General features: G+C 56.4%; 1 protein-coding gene across 1 annotated transcript in view; it reads right to left on the bottom strand.

Annotated features, from left to right (window-relative positions):
* The window catches only part of DTX1 (deltex E3 ubiquitin ligase 1), a 35,621-nt gene that overhangs the window by 2,971 nt on the left and 8,971 nt on the right, over positions 1–23,679 (bottom strand). Inside the window, 5 exon segments of the mRNA XM_034672441.1 lie at positions 75–136; positions 413–574; positions 925–986; positions 13,445–13,540; positions 13,542–13,971. Of these exon segments, the coding sequence (XP_034528332.1) occupies positions 75–136; positions 413–574; positions 925–986; positions 13,445–13,540; positions 13,542–13,971 (812 nt within the window).

Below are 23,679 nucleotides of genomic sequence, written 5' to 3'. Positions count from 1 at the left end.
AGAACCACTGGAGAGGGTGGGGAGGCGAGGTGGCCCCCCTCTGCCCAGGCCAGGACTCTCTCGTGGGGGCTCACCTCATCAGGCGGGTTCTTCACCTTCTGCATGTACCTTCGAACCACATCCTCGGGGTTCTTACCTGCAACGACACAGCGGGATGGGCTCGAGGGTGCCTAGAGTCTCCCCCTGAGGGCTTGGCTCAGGACGGGGTTAGGGGTCAGAGAGGGGTTGGCAGGAGTCACCTGTCAGCGGTTGCCGCAATCAGGTTGGTGGCAGAGGGGGTCAGGGGAAAGGGAGCTGAGATCAGGAGATGGAGGTGGAGTTCTAAGTCCTAAGAACAAATTGCAGTTAGGGGTCAGAGGGGTCGGGGTCAAGGCTTAGGTTAGTGGGGTCAGGGTCGGCGTGGATGGCGTACTCTTCTTGAGGTGCTTCTTCTTGGTCTTGCGGCACACCCCGGGCACGCCGGGCACGGGCTTGACGTCGCTCTTGCTCACAGGTGGCGGGTGCAGGATGGGCTTGGGGGCCCGCGTCAGGCACACTGGCAGGCCCGCCGCACACAGCAGGATCCCGGTCATCCCTGGGGAGGGGGCGAGGCCGTGAGGGGGCGGGGCGCCCACCGGTCCTCGCCCACCCCGTCCTCCCGCCTTTGGGTGGGCGCTGGAGGCCTCCCCCAGGGCCCGCCCACCCCAGGAATCCTGGGGCCTTCAGGCGGGTGGGCCGGGGTCCCGTCGGCCCCCAGGGCGGGTGGAAGCCGAATGGAGTGCCTTCTGCGGGCTCCGCCTACCCCAGAGTCAGCGTCCAACCGTAAGGGGCGTTTCCTCTGGGCCCCGCCCACCAGCCCCGTCAAGGGGCGGAGTCACAGGGCAGACAGGTGGGGCCGCCTTCTCATGGGCCCCACCCGTCTGTCCTTCCAGGGCTGGATCTCACCTGCCAGGGCCGGATGGACCGGCCCGGTACCATTCAAGTTCTTCACCGGGAGCGCGGGGACCCTGAGGGGAGAAAAGAGGGCGCAGCTGGACTCCAGCCCCCCACACCAGAAGATCAGGGGATCCTTTTTTGCCTTCTGGGTCCTGGAGATACTCTGACCTCTTTGTGCCTGTCCCCGTCATTTAGAATGATCCCCACGGACATAGACATCCTTCTATTATGGGGCGGGGTGTGTTTGGGACCTCTGCCCCAGTTATAATGGAATGGACCCCTAGACTGAGTACTTTTCTTCCCCCCTCCTCAGCTGGCCTCCACCCCTGTGAGAGCGTGGGGTCCAAAGGCTCCCTTCCACTGGCCACTGTGCCTGAAACCCAACTCTTGGTGATGCAACCATTCCACTATTTCTTCCAGGTTTGCTATATGGAGCATTAGTCCCCATAAAAGGTTCTGGGAAAGAGGCATTCAGGGATCAAATAAGTTATAAAACACTGTCTCCTTGAAAATTCACAACATATATGAGTACGTTGAAGGCTCTGATAAGTCCTGCATAAAGAAATATGATTAGGAATGACACATCTAGGTTTTCCAAAGACATTTTACAATAAACACTTTTTTACCCTCTTGAAGATCTACTGATGTCAGTTCCTGTAACCAAGGCATTGCCCCTCTTCAAGTGAAGAGGCCCTAGGAAACCATAGCCTGCTTCCCCTCTTTGCCCTCCCCCACCAAAGAGCTCTGGCTTTGGAAATCAGCCAGAGCTGCTCTCATATCTCAGCTCAAGCACTAACTGGCTGGGTGTCACACAGCACATCACGGCACCTCTCCTAAGCCTGTCTCCCATCTGTAAAATGGCACCTTCCTTATGTTTGCTCTGAGGAGCCCATGAAATTCTGCATGTCAAGGGTCCAGCAGAATTCCCGGCACCTAACGAAGACTCGAATAGCATTACTCATCACCAACACCCCACTGATGTGTAACCCTGGCTGGAAGTTTCACTTCTCTGCACCTCCGCCCCCTAAGTCACGGTGTATCTTTTCCCTTCCCCTTGGAGAGGAAACCATGAAAGTATTGCAGTGACAAACTTGGGCAAGTCACTGAGCCTCTGTGACCCTCGGTTTCCTCATCTGTAAAATGGGGATAATAACACCTCACCCCCAGGGCTGCTGGGAGGGCTGGATGAGAGGGGCTGGGGCGATCTGTACACTGTGCCTGCCTGAGTCTTTATGACTTTAGCGCTGGGCTGTGTAGGTGAACTACGGTCTGGCTGTTGAAGGGCTGGATGGATAAGCCTCGATGAAGAGGCGTGATCTCAAAGCCAGGGGAGCCAGAGAGGCTTGGGGGATGTGCCAGGAGGGGGTGCAGGAAGGGATGGGGGCAGGGACGGCTGGGGAAGTTGCTGCTGCCACCCCCTTGGCCCGCCTGCTAAGGTCTGAGCCTGGCCAGTGCTGCCTGGTCACTTGCCGCTGGCAGACACAGTCGGTCCCGGGCAGCCAGCTGGGAAGCACCTTCAAGCAAAGGGTATGCTTGGCAGGCGTGGGCGCAGCCTCAGTGGATCCAGAAACATGCACGCGCTCCTGGGGAGCAGGCGCTACTTTTCCATGCACACATATACTTGGGGAACACACCACCACATACACGTACACACACACACACACACACACACACACACACACACACACACACAACATGGAGAACATGGCACAAATAGGCCCCTCCCCACAGGACATGCACAGACCCGCATACATCCCAGGAAGCTCATTCCCCAGATGACACAGACACGGAATACCTGTGCGTGGGGAACATGCCACACACATTTGCACGCAGACACACAAGCACACAAACACACCAACACCCTAGGGAACACATACCATGCACACCTATATCCAAAGGCACATACAGATGCATCTCAGGGAACACAGCCCTCACAGACACACACACACACACGTATGGGAAACACCATACAAGCACATACACACGTGCTTCAGGGAACGCATGACACACATGGTGACACACCCATGTGCACATCGTGAGGGCGTTCCATCGGACAAGAGAAGCCAGCTCATACAGCCACTCGCTGCATGTGGGGACACACACAGACACATAGACACACAGACACACAAACGCTTGGCTGGGGAGTGTCTGGAGCAGATATCAGTCGTCGAACACTTCGGTGACCTGAACCGCTGAACGCAGCTCCTGAGGGGGGTACTATGGGCGGGCAGGTACCATGGGGCCCCCAGCACCTGGTCAGGTGAGGTGATGTGTGGAAAGGTGCTGTGCCTCAACCTCCCCATCTGTAATGGGAATAAAGCCTTGTGAGTGTTCAGGGAGACTAAACATGCAAAGCTCATAGTTTGGTGCAGAGGTGTGAGTGGAGAAGGATTTCCTCCTAGCAGCCTGCTGGGACCCAAGTGATGGGGCTGAGTTTCCATCTGACCCTTTCGGGGTCAGTCATAATGCTCCAGGACCTTCCTGCGGGCTATCACCTCATCTCAGCCCTCCCCACACTCTTACAGGAAAGCAAAGGGGCATATACCTCAAGCTTCTCCTCTTCCCTGCCCCGTCCTTTAAAAGAGTTCTGGTGTAGACACGCTGCTAAGGCCCTCAATATATCTAGGTCTCCCCCATCTCCTTTCTTCCCTTCTGTCTCATGAAAAAAAAATCCTTCCTTTTCTCCAGGGCTATGTGTAAAATGGATGGCAAGGACAATACTTAGTGCGGAAACCACTGCTTCTTGTCTCCTACCTGCGGCAGACATCACTAATCCATCACAGCACTCTCAAGCTGAGCGTGAGCCTCAGCACAGCCTTGGCCAATCAGTGAGGACAGTTCACTACCCCAGATCTATCTAATGCCCAGCGTCTGGTCCAGCTCAGGACCCTGGTCTTGCTGAGTCTTTGGCCTAGGATTTAGGCAAGGGGGCACCTCAGAAAAGGAAGGTTTCTAAATCTCAGCTGCCCTACAATTTCTGGCAGCCCTTAAAAACCACAGAGCCTGATTTACAAAAATTAGTCTTGCTCCTGGGAAGGTTGTGGATAGGATGTGACAGTGGGGCTGTTTTTTATTTACTCATCACGAGCTGGGGAACAGTGTGAAGGCAGCCCCCAGCCTCTCTGAACCTGCAGGCCCCCTGAGAGAACCCAGGGTAGCAGGGTTCCCACGATGCCCGAGCGTGGGAGCCACCCGGGGCCCCCTTTTGATGTGGGATGCACTGTTTCCTCCGAGTCAGCGAGCACATCCTCCTGCCCTGGACAAGAGTCTGCTGCCCGCAGGCCTCCCGGAAGGGGGGCCAGGCTGCACTCTCTGCCCCACCCTTTTGGGGCCCAGCCTGGCAAATGTAGGAGGAAGCTATCAGGCCCCCTTGAGATCTGCTCTGACCAGAAGCCAGGCCTGGCCACCCCAGGGTGGAGATGGGTCCCACTGCCACGGTGGTCTTTCCCACCTTTGCATCAGGTCCTGTTCTTCCTCTGCCCTCAACCCTGCACAGATCCTACCTTGCTCAGAGTAAAATCCAACCTCCTTACCCTATGCGAGATAGCCAGTACCTGCCCCTTGAACTCTGTTTCCCCTGTGGTCACCCCTCATCCATTGTATCCCAGCCTCCCTCATCTTCGTGCAGTTCCTCGAACACACCAGCCACATTCCCACCCCAGGGCCTTTGCACTTGCTGATCTCTCTCCCAGAATGCCCTTCCCCAGATATCCTCATGCCCTGATCCCTTACTTAACACAGATTTCTGCTCAAACGTCACCTTATCAGAGACCTTCCCTACCATTTTACTCCGGAGAAATCTCTGTTTTTGCATTACTTCGATTGATTGATTGATTGATTGATTGATTGATTGATTGTCTTAGCGCTAACCATGACCTGATTGTAAAGTCTTTGGTCTGATCAGGCCCTCCCTGCCTCTGTGACCTCATCTCCTACCCCCTCCATCTCTCTTCTCTGGACACATCTGGTGTGTCTTTAACCCACTGAGCATAGTCCCCTGTCAAGGCCTTTGCACCTGCTAAGCCCTCTGCCCAAACACTCCCCACCCCCCCCCAGATGCCGAATGGCTCTCCCAGGTCTCTGCTGCAAAGCCGCCTCATCAGAGAGACCTTCCTTGATCACCTGACTTCAACCCTAGTGTGCAGCGCATAGCAGGTGTCTGACAAACACTCGTTGCATGAAGGAAGGCGGGCTGAATTTGGTGGGAATGTTCTGAGCAGGTGCATTCCCCCATGTGTTCTCTGCACATATTTGAAGGGAGACTTGTCCCAGAGAAACACCGCCTGTGGCCTCTCGTCCCCTGGAGCTTCTCTGCCAGAGCTCACGCTCAGGGGGCATCCTACGCGACAGCCCAAGCAAACAGTCCCTCAGAAATTCCCAGAAATGCTCCGCATCCCACCTGGGGCACAGCTTCCATGGCAAGGTTTTGGGGAACCTGGGCATTGCACAGAAATTGTCTTAGTGGTGGTACCACCCAGAGACAGACAGTGGGGTGTTCTCCATAGTCGAAAATTCCAGGTTCTCACTATGGGCCTGATGCTGTTGTCCTGCTTCACTCCCTCATCTACTCGTTCCCCAGAGTCTGTGACAGCCCATCTATGGGGAGGGAAAGACTGAGGCCCAGAGAGCAGAAGTAATTTGCCAGTGGAAGAGCCAGGCTGTCAGACTGCCGAGTCTGTGCTTAGCCATGTGACATGAACCAAGTTCCCTCTCCATGGCTTAGAGGCATAGGCAGGAGGCTCTGTCTGAGAGAAACCCCCCCGGGCTTAGTCTGGGAAAGAGGGATGGAGTGTTCGGCTTTCCTCCTTGCCAAGAAAAAGCAGAGATGCTTCATATCTGCACTGGCTGGAAGGCAATGCTCAAAGGCGGGAAGAGATAATGTGAGACTTTCCTAGCTGCTGTTCCTCACACTGTTCCCTGCCCGGGCACCTGTGCCACACTATTCCTCCTGCCTGTTCATACTGTCTATTCCCATTCATGCCTGTCCTTTGAAGACAGGTGTAAAGGCCTCTGTCTTCATGAGGCCTTTTCTGATCACCTCAAGTGGATTCACAGCCACCCCCTTTTAATTCCCAAGGGACCATGTTTCTCTCTCTCTCTCTCTCTCTCTTTTTTCAGGATACAGACATTTTATCTTGCTTTCTGATTGTATGGTTCCACTTCTAGCTCTCGAACCAGATCGTGAGCTTCTAGAAATGGGTCTGAACCAGCCTTGGGGCCTTAGGATTGTGGATGAAACTCCATGCAGATAGGTTCTCAGAAAGTACTGAATGGAGGAGTTGAACCAAAGAAGACATTGCCCTGCTAGTTCTGTGGTCCCTTCAGAGGACCCATGGTGCCCTTAGAGACAGCAGTTCTAATACCAATGTCCCCGCAGAGACAAGGTTGAAGCAGGGATGGCAAATACATGGCGTGTGTAGTACTTCTGCTAAACTCGCACCCATGGCAGGCATCACCAATCGATCCCAGCACTCCTTTCTACTAAGCCAAAATGCAACTTCCGACTCCCCCTCAAGAGCGCTCCTGGAAGATGTAACCATTCAAGCAGAGACAGTGCATGAGATGGAGTCTGTTTGTCATTTGTTTTATGGATGATGGGACTGAGGCCAAGAGAAGGGAAGTGACTTCACTAAGGTCACCCAGCTGGTTCGTGGTGCAGCTGACACGGGTTCCTGGAGTTTCTGAGTCAGAGGCCAGGTCTGACCCCACCAGGCGGATCTGCGGGGCCATCTGGAGTTGAGCAAGCTTTCTGAGCCCCCCGGACCCTACAGGTGGGCTGAAATTCTTGACCTGGACCCCGGACCTGGCCCAGGCCCAGGTAGGCTGCATGAGAGGCTGAACGAGTGGACCCGGGTGCCTACTCTGGCCACCCCTCACTGTCCCAGGCATAAAGGGGGGCTTGGGACCCCAGGGAAGAAGGAAGTCACATGGACACTCCCTTTAGGCTGGCTGCGTTTCCATCGCTCTGCCCACATCTGGCCTCCCTGTCTTCCCCCAGCCCCCATGCCTCGGGTAGGCACCAGACATGTCACATTCTCTGCTGACAGTTTCCAGGTCCCCTGATTGGCCTCAGGGGCCCTCAGGACCCCTGGCACTTACCCCGTGGTCCCTTGGGGGACCTTGGGCGGCTCCAGCCTCGGTCAGGTGGGTCCAAGTGGGTAGGAAAAGGCAGAAGTGAGAGCGCCACGTCATGGGAGAAGGAAGTTGAACAGCCCCTGGGGATCCCCCATGTTCCTTGGGCCTGCTCCCCTCACCTGCCCCCATTCAGTGCCCCCTCCACCTGTACCTGGGGCCAGCCAACTCCCCAGTCCCACCCCCCTCTGCAGGGCCTGGGGCTGAGGATGTCACAGTGAGCTCCAGGGTGCCCCCTGGGCCCAGCAAAACCACAGGCCATCAACGGCCGCTGTCTGGAGGCTTTTGCTCACTTCTCCTTTTTGCCTGGACAAGCCTCTGAACTTCTATGAGCCTCAGTTTCTCCTCTATCCAATGGGACCTCTCACCCCCGCCCCTGACCACTCCTAGGGAATAAAGGGTGCAAAAGTCCCCTTGAGAGACTTTTGGAGGGCTGGTTACCACTTAGAGCCAGATTTATCCAGAGGCCTGGGGGTTCAGCATCACTCTCCTTCAATCCCCTGGCCACCCAGCGCCCCAGAGCAGGGCTTTGTCAGGGGAGGCCGGGCAGGAGAGCGGGGCGGGGGGTGGCTGGGCTGGGCTGGCGGTTCCCACGGTTCCCACGACCTGGGGCAGCCGCATGCAGACAGGAGTGTGTGGTTTGGCCTCCCAGGGAGCAGGGCAGGAAGTGCTTCAGGTCTGGGGCGTGGGGGTGTTTGGTTTGACCTTGTGGTGAGGCGCTCGGGAGGGAGGGGAGACTGCACACCAGTGAGGCCAGGAAAAGGGGGAGGGTGGGCAGGCCACAGGCCCGATGGGGGAGGACACAGTAAGGGTGAGACTTTTCATGCTGTATTTTTCAGTACTTTGTAGGTTTTGAAGCATTGACATGTAATACCTATTAAATGAAGAACAAAATATGACGTCTTTAAAATAAAAACGTAAAATCACTGGTGGAAGTAAAAAACGGGAGGAAAACACCCAAATACACCTACAACATCAAAGCCCACCTCCAGAGGGGCTCCTGCCTCCTGCATTGGCCCCACCTGCGGCATATTCTCAATATCCAGAGGGAACTTGTTACAACAAAGTCACACCACTCTCTCCAGCTGACAACCCTGCTGCCTTCCATTTCACTGAGAATAAAATCCCAAGGCCCCCCCACAGCTTCAGGGCCCTAGAGGACTGGCCCCATTTCATCTCCGACCTCCCCCCCCCACCACTCACCCCCTGCAGCCTCTGCAGCCACACTGACCTCCTCAACCATACCAGGCCTGCTCCTGCCCCAGGGCCTTTGCACAAGCTGTTCCTGCTGTCTGCAATGCTCTTCCTCCAGTTCTCTGCGTGACTTGCTTTTTAACCTCCTTTAGTCTTTGCTCCAATGTTACATTCTCAGGGAGGCCTCTTGTGACCTCCTTATTTAAAATCACATCCCTCTCGTCAGTCCTTCTGTGTCTCCCATTCTTTACGTTCCCTCTGCAGCAATGACTCCTCTCTGGACCACATTCTAGATTTTATTTATTTAGTTTATTGTTTGTCTCTCGCTAGACTGTGGTTCCGGGAGGGTAGGGATGAACTGCCTTGTCCATTATTCCATCCCCAGGGCCCCCAACAATGCCTGGCACACAGTAGTTGCTCAATATATATGGGCTAATTCATCTAAAAACAGATGAACACGGGCTATAAAGAAGGTCAAAAGAAACAGCAAACTGTGACAGATAAAAAGATGACAGATAAAGGGTTAAAACCCTTAACGCAAAAGGAGCATATGCACATCAGTAAGGAAGCAATAAATAGCTCAAGAGAAGGATAAGCAAAAGGAATAAACAAGTCATTGGCAAAAGAAGGAACCGCTGGTGGCCAGCACACAGGAAGAGGTCCCTCAGGCTCACGAAGAACCAGAGGTATGAAGAGGCCACTTGGCTCTGCTCAGGCTGGCGTGGTGTGCAAGCCTGATGGGGATGAACGGGAGAAGCACCCCTTCCCATAGCTGGCGGCCAGTGGAGACCGTGTGTGCAGGCTCCAAAGTGAGGGCACTTGGACACCTGGCCTCATGCTGGACAGCGGCCCTGCTTCACAGGTGCAGCCGCTGGGGACCAGAGGGGGCAATGAGTCCCACTGCGGTCACACAGTGCGAGGAGGGGCCAGAGCTGGGCCCGGCCACTGCCCCGGGCTCCCTGACACCCTGTGCAATCAGGGCCGGGTCTCTGGGGCCTTGGCAAGAAACCTGGGGTGGACAGGCAGTGGGGGGAGGGCACCCTAATACCCTGCCCGACTGGAGATTTCGAATCACACTCCCAAGTGGGGGACTTTTGCTCAAGTGTCAGCCTTTCGGAGCCTCGTCTCTTCCCGTGAAGGGTGGGGAAAATCAGACTCACCACGTGGGGTTTCTATGGGCATTAAGACTGGCAACGTGTGGAAAGGCCATGACATGAGGCCCGGGACAAAGCAAGAGCTCAGTAAATGGAAACAGGCCTGCAGCTGTCCCCTCTCTCCCCTCCACCACGTGGGGTGGAAACTCTGAGTCCACCCCGCAGCTGCGTTCCAAAGTGCTGGACGCTGCCCTCTCAGGAGACAGGGCGGATCTTCCCCACCCCTGCGTGTCCCCCAGGCCCAGGCTGCCAGCTGGCTCCCCGCCCCAACACAGGGGCAGTGGAAAAATACCCGGGCCAGGGGGACGCTCTGGTCCCACTGGCTGTGTGACCTTGAGCAAGTTGGTGCCCCTCTCTGGGCCTCCTGTCCTGTTCCCCACCCGGGGCTGAGATGCGGCTGGGAAGTGATCATACGGGGTGGGCAGTTTTAGAGCTTGGTATGCCGTGGGCCCTGCTGGGGCAGCATGCATGAGTGGTAGTGATTTTAGCTCCATTTGGCAGGTAGGGAAACTGAGGTTAGGGAGGCGAAGCCATGCACCCAAGATCACCCAGCTGACAAAGGACTGGACTTGGGGTCTGTGTCAGTTCTGTGGGACCGAAGGAAGTGTAGGGGAGAGAGCAGGGAGGAAAAGGAAAGGTGGCGAGGGAACCACAGACAGACAGACGGACAGAGAGACACAGTGAACCATACGTAGAGATACTGCTATCAGTTGAACTGTGTCCTCCTAGAACTCTGATGGAGTCCTCACCCCCAGTCCCTTGGACACTTTGGAGACCCGGTCCTTGCAGAGGGGATTAGAATGCGGTCTAATGACATTAGGGTGGACCCTAACCTATGACTGGTGTCCTCACAAAGAGGAAACTGGACATCAACATAGAGTCAGAGAGAGCGCGTAGAAGGCCATGAAGGCTCGGGGGGTGTGGGGGACCAGGGCGAGGCCTGGGGGGCTGGCTGCCTGGCTCCTCAGAGACCCCCATCTGTCTCCCCTCATAGGCTGTGCCCTGGCCACAGCGGCTTCAGCCAGGAGGAACCAGGGTCGGCTACCCCCACCCGTCTTCCTCACACTCCCCTCATTCCGAGGCAGACCCCACAGGTCCTGTGCCCACCCCCCACTCTGAGCTGGGGTTCCTCGGAGGGGAGGGGGCCTTGACACAGGCTTGTCTGGCGGGGCAGGGTCTGCATGGCTGGGGAGGGATGAGAAAGCACTTGACAGTTCCCACCACCCCTTCGCAGGCCAATGTCTGTTCTCAGAGAGCGTAACAAACGGCTCCAGGGGGAGCAGGAGGGGAAGCAGTACAGACTGGGTGGGGGCACGTGGCTGGGGAGAACGGAGTTCCAGCAGGTCACGACAGGACATGTTCAATGATCGGCACAGTACCCGCAAGGAGAAGTTCTTCTCCCCACAGCCCTCTTGAACTCAAGCACATTCTGTGGCTCCCCACTGTTGGCAGCACCAAACCCAGGCTCCCCTAAGGCCCCACACAGTCTGGCTCTGTACCCCCATTTGGGAACAATCTCAGCCCCTACTGTTCTAGCAGGAAACCTCCAACCTTGTACCGTCTCCAGAGCCTGCTGTACACATTCCCACCCCCACCCCTTCGCACCTGCTGTGCCACTGCCTGAGATGTCCTTCCCTGAAAGCGCCGTGTGCTCCAAGCCCCGCTGAATTGCATATGCTGTTCCCTCTAGCTGGAACATCCTTTTTCCAGATCTGGCTACCTCCTCAGAGGGGTCTTCCCTGACCTCCCCCCATTCCCTCTCGGCCATACCACCCTGTCCCCCTACCTCCCAGCCCTTCCCTCTCCCTCCCTCCAGTGATTGTATTCATTTACTCATTTACTTGCTGTATGTCTGTCTCCCCGTCACTCTGGGCCCATGTGTCTTGTTCAGTTCTGTGAACACACACCCACGGTACATACTTGGAGAATTAATATTGAGCAATAAAAGCTGAGTAATTCCCAGCCTGCACTGAAACACTGGATTGCACAAAGTTCATCAGTGACTAAGAAATCCACTTCACCTGGAAACCCGCTGAACACACGTAAACGTGATACAAAAGGTTCCTGGACCAATTCTTACGGTCACTATGTAGAATATATGCCTATATTTTCTATTCTATTCTATTCTATTCTATTCTATTCTATTCTATTCTATTCTATCTATTCTGTTCTATTCCATTCCACTCCATTCCATTCCATTCTATTCCATTCCAAGAAAAATCTGGTTTCAACCTTTTGATTTCATAACCCACCAGTGGGTTACAATAACACAGCCCCAGAGAGAAGGTTCTCGAATTTTTGCTGCCGAGGTCCCTGAACTTCCCTGGTCCTGCCCCCTCCACACCCACTTCAGCTGACTACCCTTGCTGTCATTCGGGGGCCTGCCAGCCCTCCCTTCTCATAACAGAGCCAGGCTACCTACAAGGAACACTGCAGTCCCATGACCCCAAGTGGGTGAGTCCCTCCTACAACGCCTCCCCGAGAGGACTTCTGGACCTCCACGGGGCTCCCCTCTGTTGGCACCGGGCCACAGGGGTTGCCCCTCTGCTTGTCCCCATGGCCCGCCCTCTTCTCCCGCAGGAATGACCTGAGGGGAAGGCGCAGGGAAGGGTGAGAAGGCAGGTGGCAGCTACAGCAATCCACCCAAAGAATCAGGAGTAATTCGTTGCTCCGAGCCCCGGCGGCGGCTCCCTTGCCCCCACTCCAACCCTCTCCCTGGGTGCCACGAGTCCTAAGTGCCACCGTGGCACTACTGCGATGAGCAGACGCTGTGTTCAGGTCCACAGCGTCCCCACACAATGGAGATCCTGCTCCTGTTTGCCAGACGATGAGGCTGAGGCTCAAAGAAGGGAAGGACGCACCCCAGACAGCGTAACTCAGAGGAGGCTGAGAGGGCATCTGAGCCCAAGCAGTCACTTTCAAAGGGACAGAAGGCAGACAAGGCAGCCAGCTTTAGGATTCCTTCCCTTCTCCAGCCTGGAGGTGGCGACCTCAAAGATTCTATCCAGATCTGACCTTTGCTGGCCTTCCCTGGCTCCTGGGCACCCCTCCTCTCGGGCACCACAGCCCACACCCCACCTAGTCATTTCCCTTCTGGTCTGTCTCAAGGGCAAGGTCTTTGCTCCTCCTTCTCATTCCCATTCCGTCAGGCTGAGACTGATGGAGTCAGGGCTTCAGGGCAGGCAGTCGACAGACTCACTGGGTCCCCATCCTGGGGCCTGAGAGGCCCTCGCCCCAGGGATTTCCTCAGTGAAACCCCGTGGGGAAAGCCAATTCAGAGGAGATCCCTAAAAGGGCTGCTTGGGCTAGCGCAGAGTAGAGAGGCTGGCTCTTTCCGGCCTGACTTCTCCTCGACCTCCACCCCCTGCTGCTACTACCCCAGGTCACCCGGGGGTCTCCGGAGCCCCCCAAAAACCACAGTACGGCCCAAAGTAACGGGGAAACTTCAGGGGTGGCCTATAGGGGAACTATTCTGAACAAGCGGTCGGTGCTTGTTGGAGCCTCCACATGAGATGGACATGAGACTGGGGGAGGGGCGGGAACCCCCTAAAAATTCCAAGACAACACAACACAGTCTCTGGAATCCGCGGGCTCTGAATGCCAATCCCTGCTCTCCAGCTGGGTGACTGTCGGAAGGTAACATACCACTCCCAGCCTCGGCCTCCCCACCTGCAACCTGGGCATCACAGAACCTTCTGGGGTAGGAAGTGAGATGCGGCAGGTAGTTCAGCAAGGGATACACACGGAGCTCACACCAGGACTGTTTATGCCCCCCCCCCCGCCCCCTGCTTGTGAACCGTGTGCTCCTGGGGGTAGTCAGGGCTTGGCTTCCTCATCCGCAAACTGGGGGTGATGCCGATACCTACCTCGTGCGTAGCGTCCCCGTGCCTGGAGGGAAGGCAGCGAGAACACGTTCAGGCGTTAATGAACGCCTGGCACAAAGTGAACACCCACTAGAAGCTAGACAGTGCCTGTGACTGTTAGGATCACCGCGATTCTGCGCTCCTAGCCCTGGAGGGCAGCCACCCTGCGCCCGGGGCCCGTCTTACCCCGGCGGGATGGAGGCGCGTGCGCTCACGCCGGCGGCGCGCGGCGGCCCGGGCCGGTTGAGGTTGTTCTGCCCCGGGGCGGGCGCGCCGCCGGGGNGGCGCGGGGGGCGCCTTGCGGCGCTGCGAGGCCAGGATGGCGTTGGAGGCGGCGCGCGTGCTGTTGACCAGCAGGCACTGCTGGCACGAGCAGGGCTGGCCCGAGCTGGCGCCCACGGGCCACGACTGCGACTTGGGGATGGAGCCCACGGTGAGCGGGTAGGCCAGGTCCAGGCGGCGGCGCAGGCGGCGGCGGCGGCGCGTCTGGCGGTTCATCTGCGACATGCTGTTGAAGTAGATCAGGTAGCAGAAGCCGAGCGACGAGAGGTCGAGCCACGGGTGCTGCTTCTCGTAGGCGTTCTGGATGGTGATGCAGATGTCCATGTCGTAGGCCGTCCACGCGCCGCCGTCATTCTCCCACTCCCACACGATGCCCTTGCCCGGCGCCGACGACGGGTCGTAGAAGTTGCGCCGCACGGGCCGCATGGTGCCTGCGCTCACAAGGGGAGGGCGGTCAGAGCGGGGCTGGGGGGCACGTACCCCCCACCCTCCGGGGTCACCATCCACACCGGGGCGGTCCACACAGGCCCAGGGAACGGGGAGTGGGGTGGGGGCGAGGGGGTGCGGGGGCCATTGGGACCCAGCGCAGAGAGCAGGGTCAGCAGCGGGGGGCCATGCAGGCAGTGGGGGGCTGGCCGGCCTTCGTGCCTCGTTCCAAACTTCCTTCACCCATCCCCTCGTCGGCGCTTTAATTCAAGCACGAATTCACCTCTTCACTCAACCACTCTTCCATTGGCTCATTCATTCATTCCTTCACTCGCGCCCTAGTTCCTGCATGCATATCTTCCTGGGTTCGTTCATTCAGTAATTCGTTAGATCCTTCACCCATGCCTGCAGTCATCCCTTATGCTTCTCACGGATGCACTGTCTTCTCACTCCCGAATTTAATTCATGCATTCAGCCATTCCCTCATCTACTGCCACCCTATTTTAAAAATGTGCCACCCCTCCACATACTTCCTTTTCTCTCTCTCCATCCCTGCTTGGTTTTCTCCATCTGGCATAAGTTATATTTTACCTATTTATCTTGTTTTCTGTCTCCTCTCACTAGAATGTCACCAAGGCAGGGACTTCGGTTTCCTCACTGCTGGGTCTCCATCGCCTGCACACGGTAGGTGCTCTCAACAGATTGTTGCTGAGTGTATGAATGCATTCACTAGTTCAGATCCTCATCCTTTTTGGGTGTGGTTACTCTTGTGTCCCTTCATGCCTTTTGCTCATTCCTGCGTCTGTCCATCCCTTCACCCACCAATTCCTTTGCTTTTTATTTATCTATTTGTTCACGTGTTCCTTCCTTTAACAGATATCTGCTGACTGCTCTTTGGAGGACTCCATGCCAAGTGCTCATTGAAAATGCACATAACCACATGATAACCCCAGCCAAGTGGGTATTCATGCCCCCATTTAAAAAATGAGAGCACTGAGGTTTTGCTCTCAACCCCTGCTTTCATGTTCCCAAAGCTCTAGGTGCTCCCTGGGATACTACCTGAAAACAGAGATCAGGCAAGGTCCAGGCGGCAGGACTTCTCAGAGCCTTTAGCCTGCTCTGTGCCTTGCAACCACTGTGGACGGATAGTTCGACCGGGCTCACTTGGCACATGTGCAGGAAGGCTGCACACTTGACTACTTCTCAACTGTGGACAAGTGTCTTCAGCCTGCCTAGGTCTTGGTGGCCCCAGCTCGAAAATGAAGGTGATGGGGGCCCATGACGTGCCCCTCCCCCTTGCACAGAGCTGCAGGGAGGATTCAGTGAGAATAGCCACAGAGCCCAGGGACTGGGCTAGCCACCCGGGGCTGGAAGGCAAACACTTCGTTTCAAGTCCCCACTGCCCAGCGTGGTAGCTCTGTGACTGTGGTCTGGTGACTCAACATCCCTGAGCTCCAGGCTTTCTCATCTCTAAAATGGGTACAAGCAACCCCACAACCCCCTTGTGGGGTTGTGAAAAGGACCACTCTGATGACTTCAAAATCCATCATTTCCAGACCCACACTCTCCCTCTGAGAGCCGGACTTGTGGATCCCAGCTGCCCCTCGGAACGCTGCTGTGGAGGTCCAACGGGCCCCTCAAACTCACCCCTGCTAAAACAGAGCTCTGATCTTTCCCCACCCTAACCCTGCTCCTCCTGAAATGGTCCTCATCGCGATTGCTGGATAGAGCTCTACCTTCGGCTGCTCGGGCCCCCATACCACCCCACCCCAAAACTCGGACTCACCCCTGACTTACCTCATAAGTTACACCCAGTCTATTAGTAGACCTGGTCACCTCTACCTTCAGATACATCCCACACCTGACCACTTCTCACTGCATTGATTCTACCTGCTGTAAACCACTGTCTCTCTCCTGCCTGGACTGGTGCAGTAGACTCACAACCGGGCTCTGCTTCTGCAAATCAGATTACAACTTTCTTCTGCTCAAAATCCTCCCATGATCTCCCCTTTCACTGGGAGTAAAAGCCAAAGTCCTGGCTATGCCCTCCAAAGCCCCCATTGTCTACAAAGCTTCTCCCAAGTCCCATGAGTCCTGTCTTCCTCTCTGACTTACTATGTCCCACCTCCCTCTCGCTCGCTCCACTCCAGCTACCCTGGCCTCCTTGTGGTTCCTCCAACTCCCCAAGCACCGTCCAGCCTCAGGGCTTTGCCTCTGCTGTTCCTTCCCCCTGGAAAAGGATTCAGCGGGCCCCAGATGTTCTCCTAGTTTCCTTCCTCCTTCCTTTTGGGTCTCTGCTCCAATGTCACCTCTTCAGAAAGACTCTCCCAGACCATCTTCTAACACAGCTGTCCCAGTGCCATCTTCTTGCCTGACATTTTCTTTCTCTCTTTCTCTCTTTCTGTTTTGTAGTAAGTTTTATTATTTATTAATTAATTAATTTATTTAATTATGTTATGCTAGTCACCTGACGTTCTTTTTCTTCCTGGCACGTGGCACTACCTGATACGATATATTAATCTGCATACTCTCTTTACTCTCTGCCTCTTCCCACTAGGCTGCCAGCCCAAGAGGTCAGGGATCTTGACTGCTTTGCTCACTGCTGTACCCCAGTGCCAGGCACAGAGCCTGGCAGGCAGCAGACCCTCACAACACGGAGCACAGTTCGGCTGTTAACTGGCATAACCCCAAGGGGCCTGGCACAGGGATTTGCAGCCAGAGGGGTGGGGACCCCCCACAGACCTGCCTGAAGACCCGCCTCCACCTGCCTCCCTCTGCCTGGCTCAGGCTTCTCTCCCCTGAGCACAGACTCTCCCTGACCTTCACCTGGGTCCCTACCCAGGCCTGAAACAGCTTGTCCTCTGCTCGCCCCTCTGTCAGAATCCCAAGGGCTATGGACTCTACACCCGCCTCTGTCAATTGCCCAGACCCCGAGAGCTGGGAAAATTGAGGCAGAGAGCTGCAGCCGTGGACGTGAGCGAGACCTGTGAGGAATGGGATCCCTGGGCTCCTGCGTTGTTCAAGCCAATCATGGGAACACCCCCTCCCCCATCTCCCGGGCTGCCTCATTCTGATGCCTGATTTATCATTTTAATTGAGTGTGTGCATATCGATTTTTTCCTTGACAATGCTGTTCCTCCAGGGCAGGCCTGAGAGGGGATTAGAGGAAACATTTCTGGATCCTGTTCCTGCTCTGTTCCTGAGTGCTGGCCTTCTCCTCCCAGAGCCTGTTTGCAAAATGAGGGCTCTTGATAAATGATCTTCAAGTCTGATGTGCCTGAAGTCCCACCCTTAGCCTCCCAGTGAGGGTTAAGTCACCGTGTTACCTGGAAGGTGTAACCCCTGGCTGGGAAGGGAAAGGATGGGAACTTGCTCTAGTTAACCACCTCTGGGTGTCGAGTCTTGAGCCGGGCAGGGCAAGGTCAGAGGTGGGAGGTGCAGAGTGAAGTGGGTGAGAGAAACAACTCAGAAGTCTCACAGGCCATGAGAAAATCCTGACTCCACACCATAGCCTCAGTGTCTTCATCTGTAAAATGGGGGTATGAATACATACCCTCAAAGAATTACTGTAGGACGAAACAAGATAATGCTGGCCATAGGTGCTCAGCAGAGTGCTAGGCCACAGTAAGTGCTCAATGAATGTTAACTAAGACAGCTGTTATTACTACATACATTACCCGTGTTCCCCCAGCCCTTGTTCACTTGGCAAACTCCTATTCATCCAACAAAACCCTCCACGTGTCCCCCTCTTCCTGGACTTGCTTTTCTGTTTCTGCTGCACTGTCCACGCATTGTCCTTGCATTGTCACTAAATCATTCGTTGTTGTTCTTAATCTCCCTCGCTGGTGGATGACTTTGAGGAGGACAAGAACCAGGTCGGACCCACGCCTGCATTCCCAGCACCAGGCACAGAGCCTGTGCAAAGGAGGTGTCTGCAACGGAAACAGGCAACCTACTTGGCACAGGCCAGGGCTCGGAGGGAGTGGAAAGGAGGAGGAGAGGCTGGTCTTAATGGAGAGGGAGCAGAGACAGCAGCGGGAGCCAAAGCGCACACAGGGTCCCCGGGGAAGGGGGGACAGTACTGGAAAGGCCAGTGTTGGCCAGCCCCACGACAAAGGACTCTGAGAGCCCCTCCCAGCAAGTCAGGGCCAGCCAGCCCAGGCGTCCCTCTCTCCAGGGCTCTATTTACCAGGTATCGATTTTCCTGCCTGTTTACTGGTAGTTATTAAAGGCTGCGTCCCTGGAGTCCTTTTCAAACGAGATTGGAACCTGGAGAGCTGGAGTAATTAGGGCAGCTGCCGTCCTCCCTGCTGGGCCCTGCACCCTGCCGTGCCCGCTACTGCCCGCCGCCTGCCCGTCCGTCCACCTCGGGCTCGGGATCAGGCTGGGGCTGGCCGTGGACCAGGCCGAGGGGGGCTGGCTGGATCCCGGGTGACATGCCTGGGCTGACATCTTCAGATTTCCAAGGGAGCTGGAGCACTTCTCCCCAGTGGCTTTGGCCTAGATTTTTGGCCAGAACAATGGGTCTAAGATGGGGCCGGAGGTTCCTCAGCCTGGGAAACTGGGGGCCTGGAGGCACAGCTGGTCCTTCTCACCCACCCACTCTGCTGGGTGTCTCTGAGCTGACCACTTCCCTCTTGGGCCTCCAGGGCGCCCAGCTGCAGCGGCCACGGGGGAGGGGGCAGGGGGGACTGTGCTCCCGTGGCCGTTAGGGACCCGTGTCAAGCACGGACCATCCCTGGGCTTGTTTTTGTATGTCTGCTTTTGTTGTCTGTCCCCCAAACTCCCCTTCGTTTCTTAAGAATGTTTGGTTGAAAAATTCCAATCTTGTTCCAGCTGCACTGAGGGAAAAGGGGCTTTGGCCAAGTGTCAGCTGGAGGATTTCAGGAGCTGGGCCCGTGGAGACCGGGTGTGGGGGCGGCCACGGCCACTGGGGCTAGTGAGTGGTTCAAGCCTGGGGCAGAGACCAACAGAGAGATCAAAACACAGTGGGGAGCGAGAGATGGTGGGGGGGGGCGCAGAGAGACAGAGAGACACACATGCAAGAGAGACTGCCAAAGGGAGGCCTCGATCGAAATGGGAAGTGCTGTGGCATGGCGGTACCAGGAGAGCTGGGGGCAGAGCGCGAGACCAGGTGGGAGAGACATAAAGAAACAAGAGTCCACACCTAGAGGCGGAGACAGTCACAGAGAGTCAGGGAGAACAAGAGAGTGAGGCCAAGAGACAGGGAAGAGCCGGGAGGAAAGACGAGGGGGCAGAGGGTAGCTACAGCAGTAACAACAGAGTGAGCATTTATTGAGCACCCAAGGTGCTCGGTACTTTCCTTCACTAACTCATTTTCTCCTTGCACATGGTTCTTTCCAGGGAGGGACCAGAATTATTCCCGTTTTACAGATGAGACAACTGAGGCCCAGAGAAGTGTAACCTTGGGAGGGCTGGAACTGATGCGCCATTCACGGAGTAAAGGAAAGGCCAGGTTGGACTGGTTCTCAGGGGTTCAACCCAGCTAAATGGTAGCCCAGCCTGGGATACCTCCAGCGATGGGGGACTCACTACCTGAGCTTCACTCTCTGTGTTTAGCTGTGAGAGGTTTCTGCCCTGAGAACGTGGTGCTGATCTGACCCCCTTCCTGGAGGTGTGTTGTGGGGGTGTCTTAGCACCCAGCTTTTTGGCATTTAGAAGAAGCTGACTGTAAAGAAGGGAGGGCCCCATGCCCTCTTGCCTGCCCCTCAGCCTCCAAAGGGCTCCTCCCTGGACTGAGCCAGCCCTGAGGCCCAGCAGAGGACCCCTCCCTCTGGGGGCGGCTTCCTGCAGGGAAGTGATCTCAGTTTGGGGGCACCCAGACCCCAATGGGAAGGAGGGCTCCGTGGGAGGTGGTCATGGGACTTCCTGTCAGGTGCAGGGTGTCCGGCAGCGGGCCTGTGACCGGAGGCGGGGCAGTGGGTTGAGCACCCGCTAGATACCGGGCCCCAGTGAGGGACTCTACAGACGGGTCCTCCACCGCCGCAGAAGTAGTCATAACACCAACAGTTGCCCGTCAGAGAACACACTTCTCTGGCCCCGGTTCGTGTCAGCTCATGTAATCCTCATGACAGCTGGAGCGGTTCAGAAAGATGCCCAAGGCTACGGTGCGAGGAAGTGGGGTCCCCGCACCCCACACCTGGCTGCCTGGCTCCCACATCTTTTCCCTTTACTGCTCTACTCTACTCCCTCTAGCCCATTTCCCAGAGGAGGAAACTGAGGCACGGAGGATGGGCAAGGCACACGGCAGAGGCTCCAGCCTGCTATTCGACCTTCCAGAATAGAGGTCCTCTCCCTTAACCCCCACTGACTGCGCGCGTGGCCGACGCCCCCTGGCAGCAGCGGCAGCACCGCTACAACCATCCCGATTTACCGAGTGCTTCGGCCGAGCCAGTTCCTCCGCTGGGGGGTACTTGTGCCACGCAGCCCAGCCTCCACATCGGCCCGAGGGGTTTTAGTCCCATCTGGAAGATGGGGAAGGTCAGGCTCCTTGAGACGACGAGGAGGGATGGCTGGGGCAGGGGCCCGGCTGGGGTTTGCACTGCAGGCTCTGTACCCAGGGCGCCTCTCCCCCCACCCCACGCCCTGTGATCAATAATCCCGCAGCATTCTGTTTGCCTTCAAACTCTCCCAGGGGACTCGTCAGCAGAGCCGTGGCCCATTAGTGGTTTCTGCACGTTTGAAGCTGGCCCAGGCTCCCCAGGGTCGGCTGGCAGCCAGACCAGGGCAGTGGAGAGGAGGGGGGAGGGGCAAGGAAGGCCGAGGGGCTGCCTGGCGCTGGGAGAGGCTGCCGCCTTCAAGTGGGGTCCGAAAGGCCCTTGTCCCGCAGGCTGCTGGCAGCTGGCTCTCCCCATTTTATGGGCTGCGTGTGAGGCTTCTCAGTCACCTGGCTTCTAGCACACTTGGGATCAGCCCCCCGGCACAGCGGCAAGAACTCCAAGTGGAAATGAGGGGGTGGGGAACAGAAGGAACAGAGCCTCCAGCTCCTGGAGCCCTGTGTGGCCCTGAGCACATGACCTGACTGCTCTGAGCCTCTCCTTCCTCATCTCTGAAACAGACATCGTAATAGTAGTAAACGCCCACCGAGGGCCTACTACGTGCCAGGCTCTGTTCTAAGTGCTCAGTAAGCCAACTCTCAGTCCACACAACGCTCTATAGAACCGCACCGTTGTTGCATTGTACAAATGCTGCAGCACAGAGAGGTGAAGTGACTTGCCCCAAGTCACACAGCTACCAAGTTAGGAAGCCAGGATTTAACCCAGATGGATCTGAACGTCTGGCCACTTCCACCGCCACCACCCCGGTCCAAGCCACCATTATGGCTGGCCTCGGCGACTACAGTCGCCCCCATGTCCCAGCTCCCACCTCTGTACCCTGCAGTGCATTCCCACGTGGCAGCCAGAGCCAAACTCAAGTCTGACCACATCACTCCTCTGTTCAATACCCATCAGTAGCTGCCCAGTGCCCTTGGAAACAGTCTAAGCTCTTTGGCTCATTTCTGAGACCCATCACAAGCTGTCTGTGCAGCCTCACCCTCTAACCACACCAAACTTCTAGTTATTTTCTGAACGCATTGTGCATGCCTGTGCCTCTGGGGATTTGCACACGCCGCTCCCTCTGTCACTCCATTCACCCACCCCACTCTCCTCCCTGCCGAGTAATTCTTCCCAAGTAATCTTCCTGGTTCAGCTCAAGCGCTCTCCTCTTGGAATTTTCTCTGCCATCCTTAGGGAGAATCACACCCTTCTTGGGGCTCGCATAGCACCTTGCCCCTGCAGGACCCCGTTAAAGCACACAGCTCACTACAATACTGAGGCCGTGTTCCCTCCAGCCTGGGAGCTTCTCAAAAGTTGGGCTGCTGGGAACGTAGGGATAGGCCCTCGGAAAATGCTAGCTGAAGGACGGACGGAAGGAAGGACCAAATTAATGTGAGGGACCCAACTGAATGCTGCAAATGACTGGCCTGGAGATTGCAAGTTAGTGGTGGATGTGAGTTTGTTTCGGTCTGTGTGCTATTTACATTTTTAAAAGTGACCAGCATTTAAAAACTGGGGTTAGACTCACGCACGTCTGGATTTCAAAAGTCTCAAAATATCCAAAAATGTGGCCACAGGGACTGGCCTCCTTGGCCACCATTGGTAGAAACCGAGCCACGGCCCCACGGGTTCGAGTATGTATTAGGCACCTACTGTGTACCAAGCACTAGAGAACAACAGTTGAAAACCTTTGCCTTACTAGCCACTACCCACACTTCTTTTAGCTGTGCAAGGCTCTGCACGCATCTGCGTTTTCAGCCTGAGTTCTCAGGATGGGGGAACTGGGTCCCAGAGAGAGAAGGGACTTGACCCAAATGCCCTAGAAATTAGAGGCAGATCTTGAACCCAGACCCCTTCTCTTACTTCCACAGTGTCAGGTGATTAACACCTCGGCATGAACGAACCCTCATTGCCTAGAAGAGAGGAGCCTTTCTAGAAGGAGGGCCCCATAACGGTGTGATTTCAGATAAACCGTATGCTTCCTCTGGCGTGTTCTGCTTGCGGTTGGAAGAGAAGGGACAAAGGCCCAGGAGTGGCGGGGCACAGCCTGTCATCGGGAGGAGCAGCGGCCACACTGAGGCTGCCTGCAGGACTGTCCTGGCCGCCAGGGCTGCCTCCTTTGATTGCCTGGTCCTTTGTTCCGCATTTCAGGACATTCAGCTCTGGGGCCCGGCGCCAGACTCCCTCCCACACCCCATTATCGGCTGCTACTACTGCCCGGGCAGGTGAAGGTGGTGGCCTGGAGCAGCTCCAGGGCTACAGTGGGACGAGTCCAGAGAGGGAGAGGGGCTTTGCCGGGGTGGCAGAGCAAGGACACAGCCACGCGGGATCCAGAGGAGACCGAGCCCCCAAGCCGGTCACTTGTGGGGCCCCAGGGTGAGGAACAGCCCCACACCCTGGGATCTCCTTGGTGCCTGGCCTCCTGTGTCACACCAGATAGAAGGGCCTTGAAGGCGGGGGTTTGTCTGTCCTGTTCACTGTTGCATCCTCAGGGCCTAGGACAGTGCCTGGCACATAGTATGTTCTCATTCCATTCCTGCTGCCTGAATGGAGGAATTAATACTGATCACAATCCCATGCGATAGGTACTGTTGCTGGGCGCACATCACAGAGGAGGAAGGGAGGCTCAAGGAGGGAGTGCAGTTTTACCCGAAGTCACAAGCCTGTTCCCCTCCCCCGACCAATACCAGATTGCTGCTGGGAAGGGAACCTGGAGCCTGGACCTCACCAGCAAGGCTCCCTGAGGCAGCCAGATCCAGGTTTTGGGCCCCATGTACTCAGTGGGTATCAGCCAGGGGCAGCCAGGGGCTGCTGGGAGTGTCTGTGTCAATCAGGAGGCTGTGTGGGCTTCGGGGTGTAGGGATGACTGTCTTGGGGCGTGGAGGCTGCCCTGGGGGTGGCTATCCTGGGGTGTGATGTAGGAGTTAATGGAAAGAGGGAGGCCCCGGAGACATGGATGTTGCTGGAGGTGAGCCGGGGAGGGGCCTGGGCTCCCTCCACACCCTGAGAACTCCACACTGGGGAGGGGAAGTAGGGACCCCATCACCCACGGCCTGAATGGGCACCATTACTGTGACCAGTCCTGCCCCATCACCTCTCCACCCTGAACCCACCTCATTACCCTCCAGTCACGTGTTCTATCACCTCCCCATTAGA

This window comes from Ailuropoda melanoleuca, chromosome 12 (assembly GCF_002007445.2).
Source record: "Ailuropoda melanoleuca isolate Jingjing chromosome 12, ASM200744v2, whole genome shotgun sequence".
NCBI classification, from domain to species: domain Eukaryota; kingdom Metazoa; phylum Chordata; class Mammalia; order Carnivora; family Ursidae; genus Ailuropoda; species Ailuropoda melanoleuca.
This window is presented reverse-complemented; position numbering and strand designations above follow the sequence as displayed.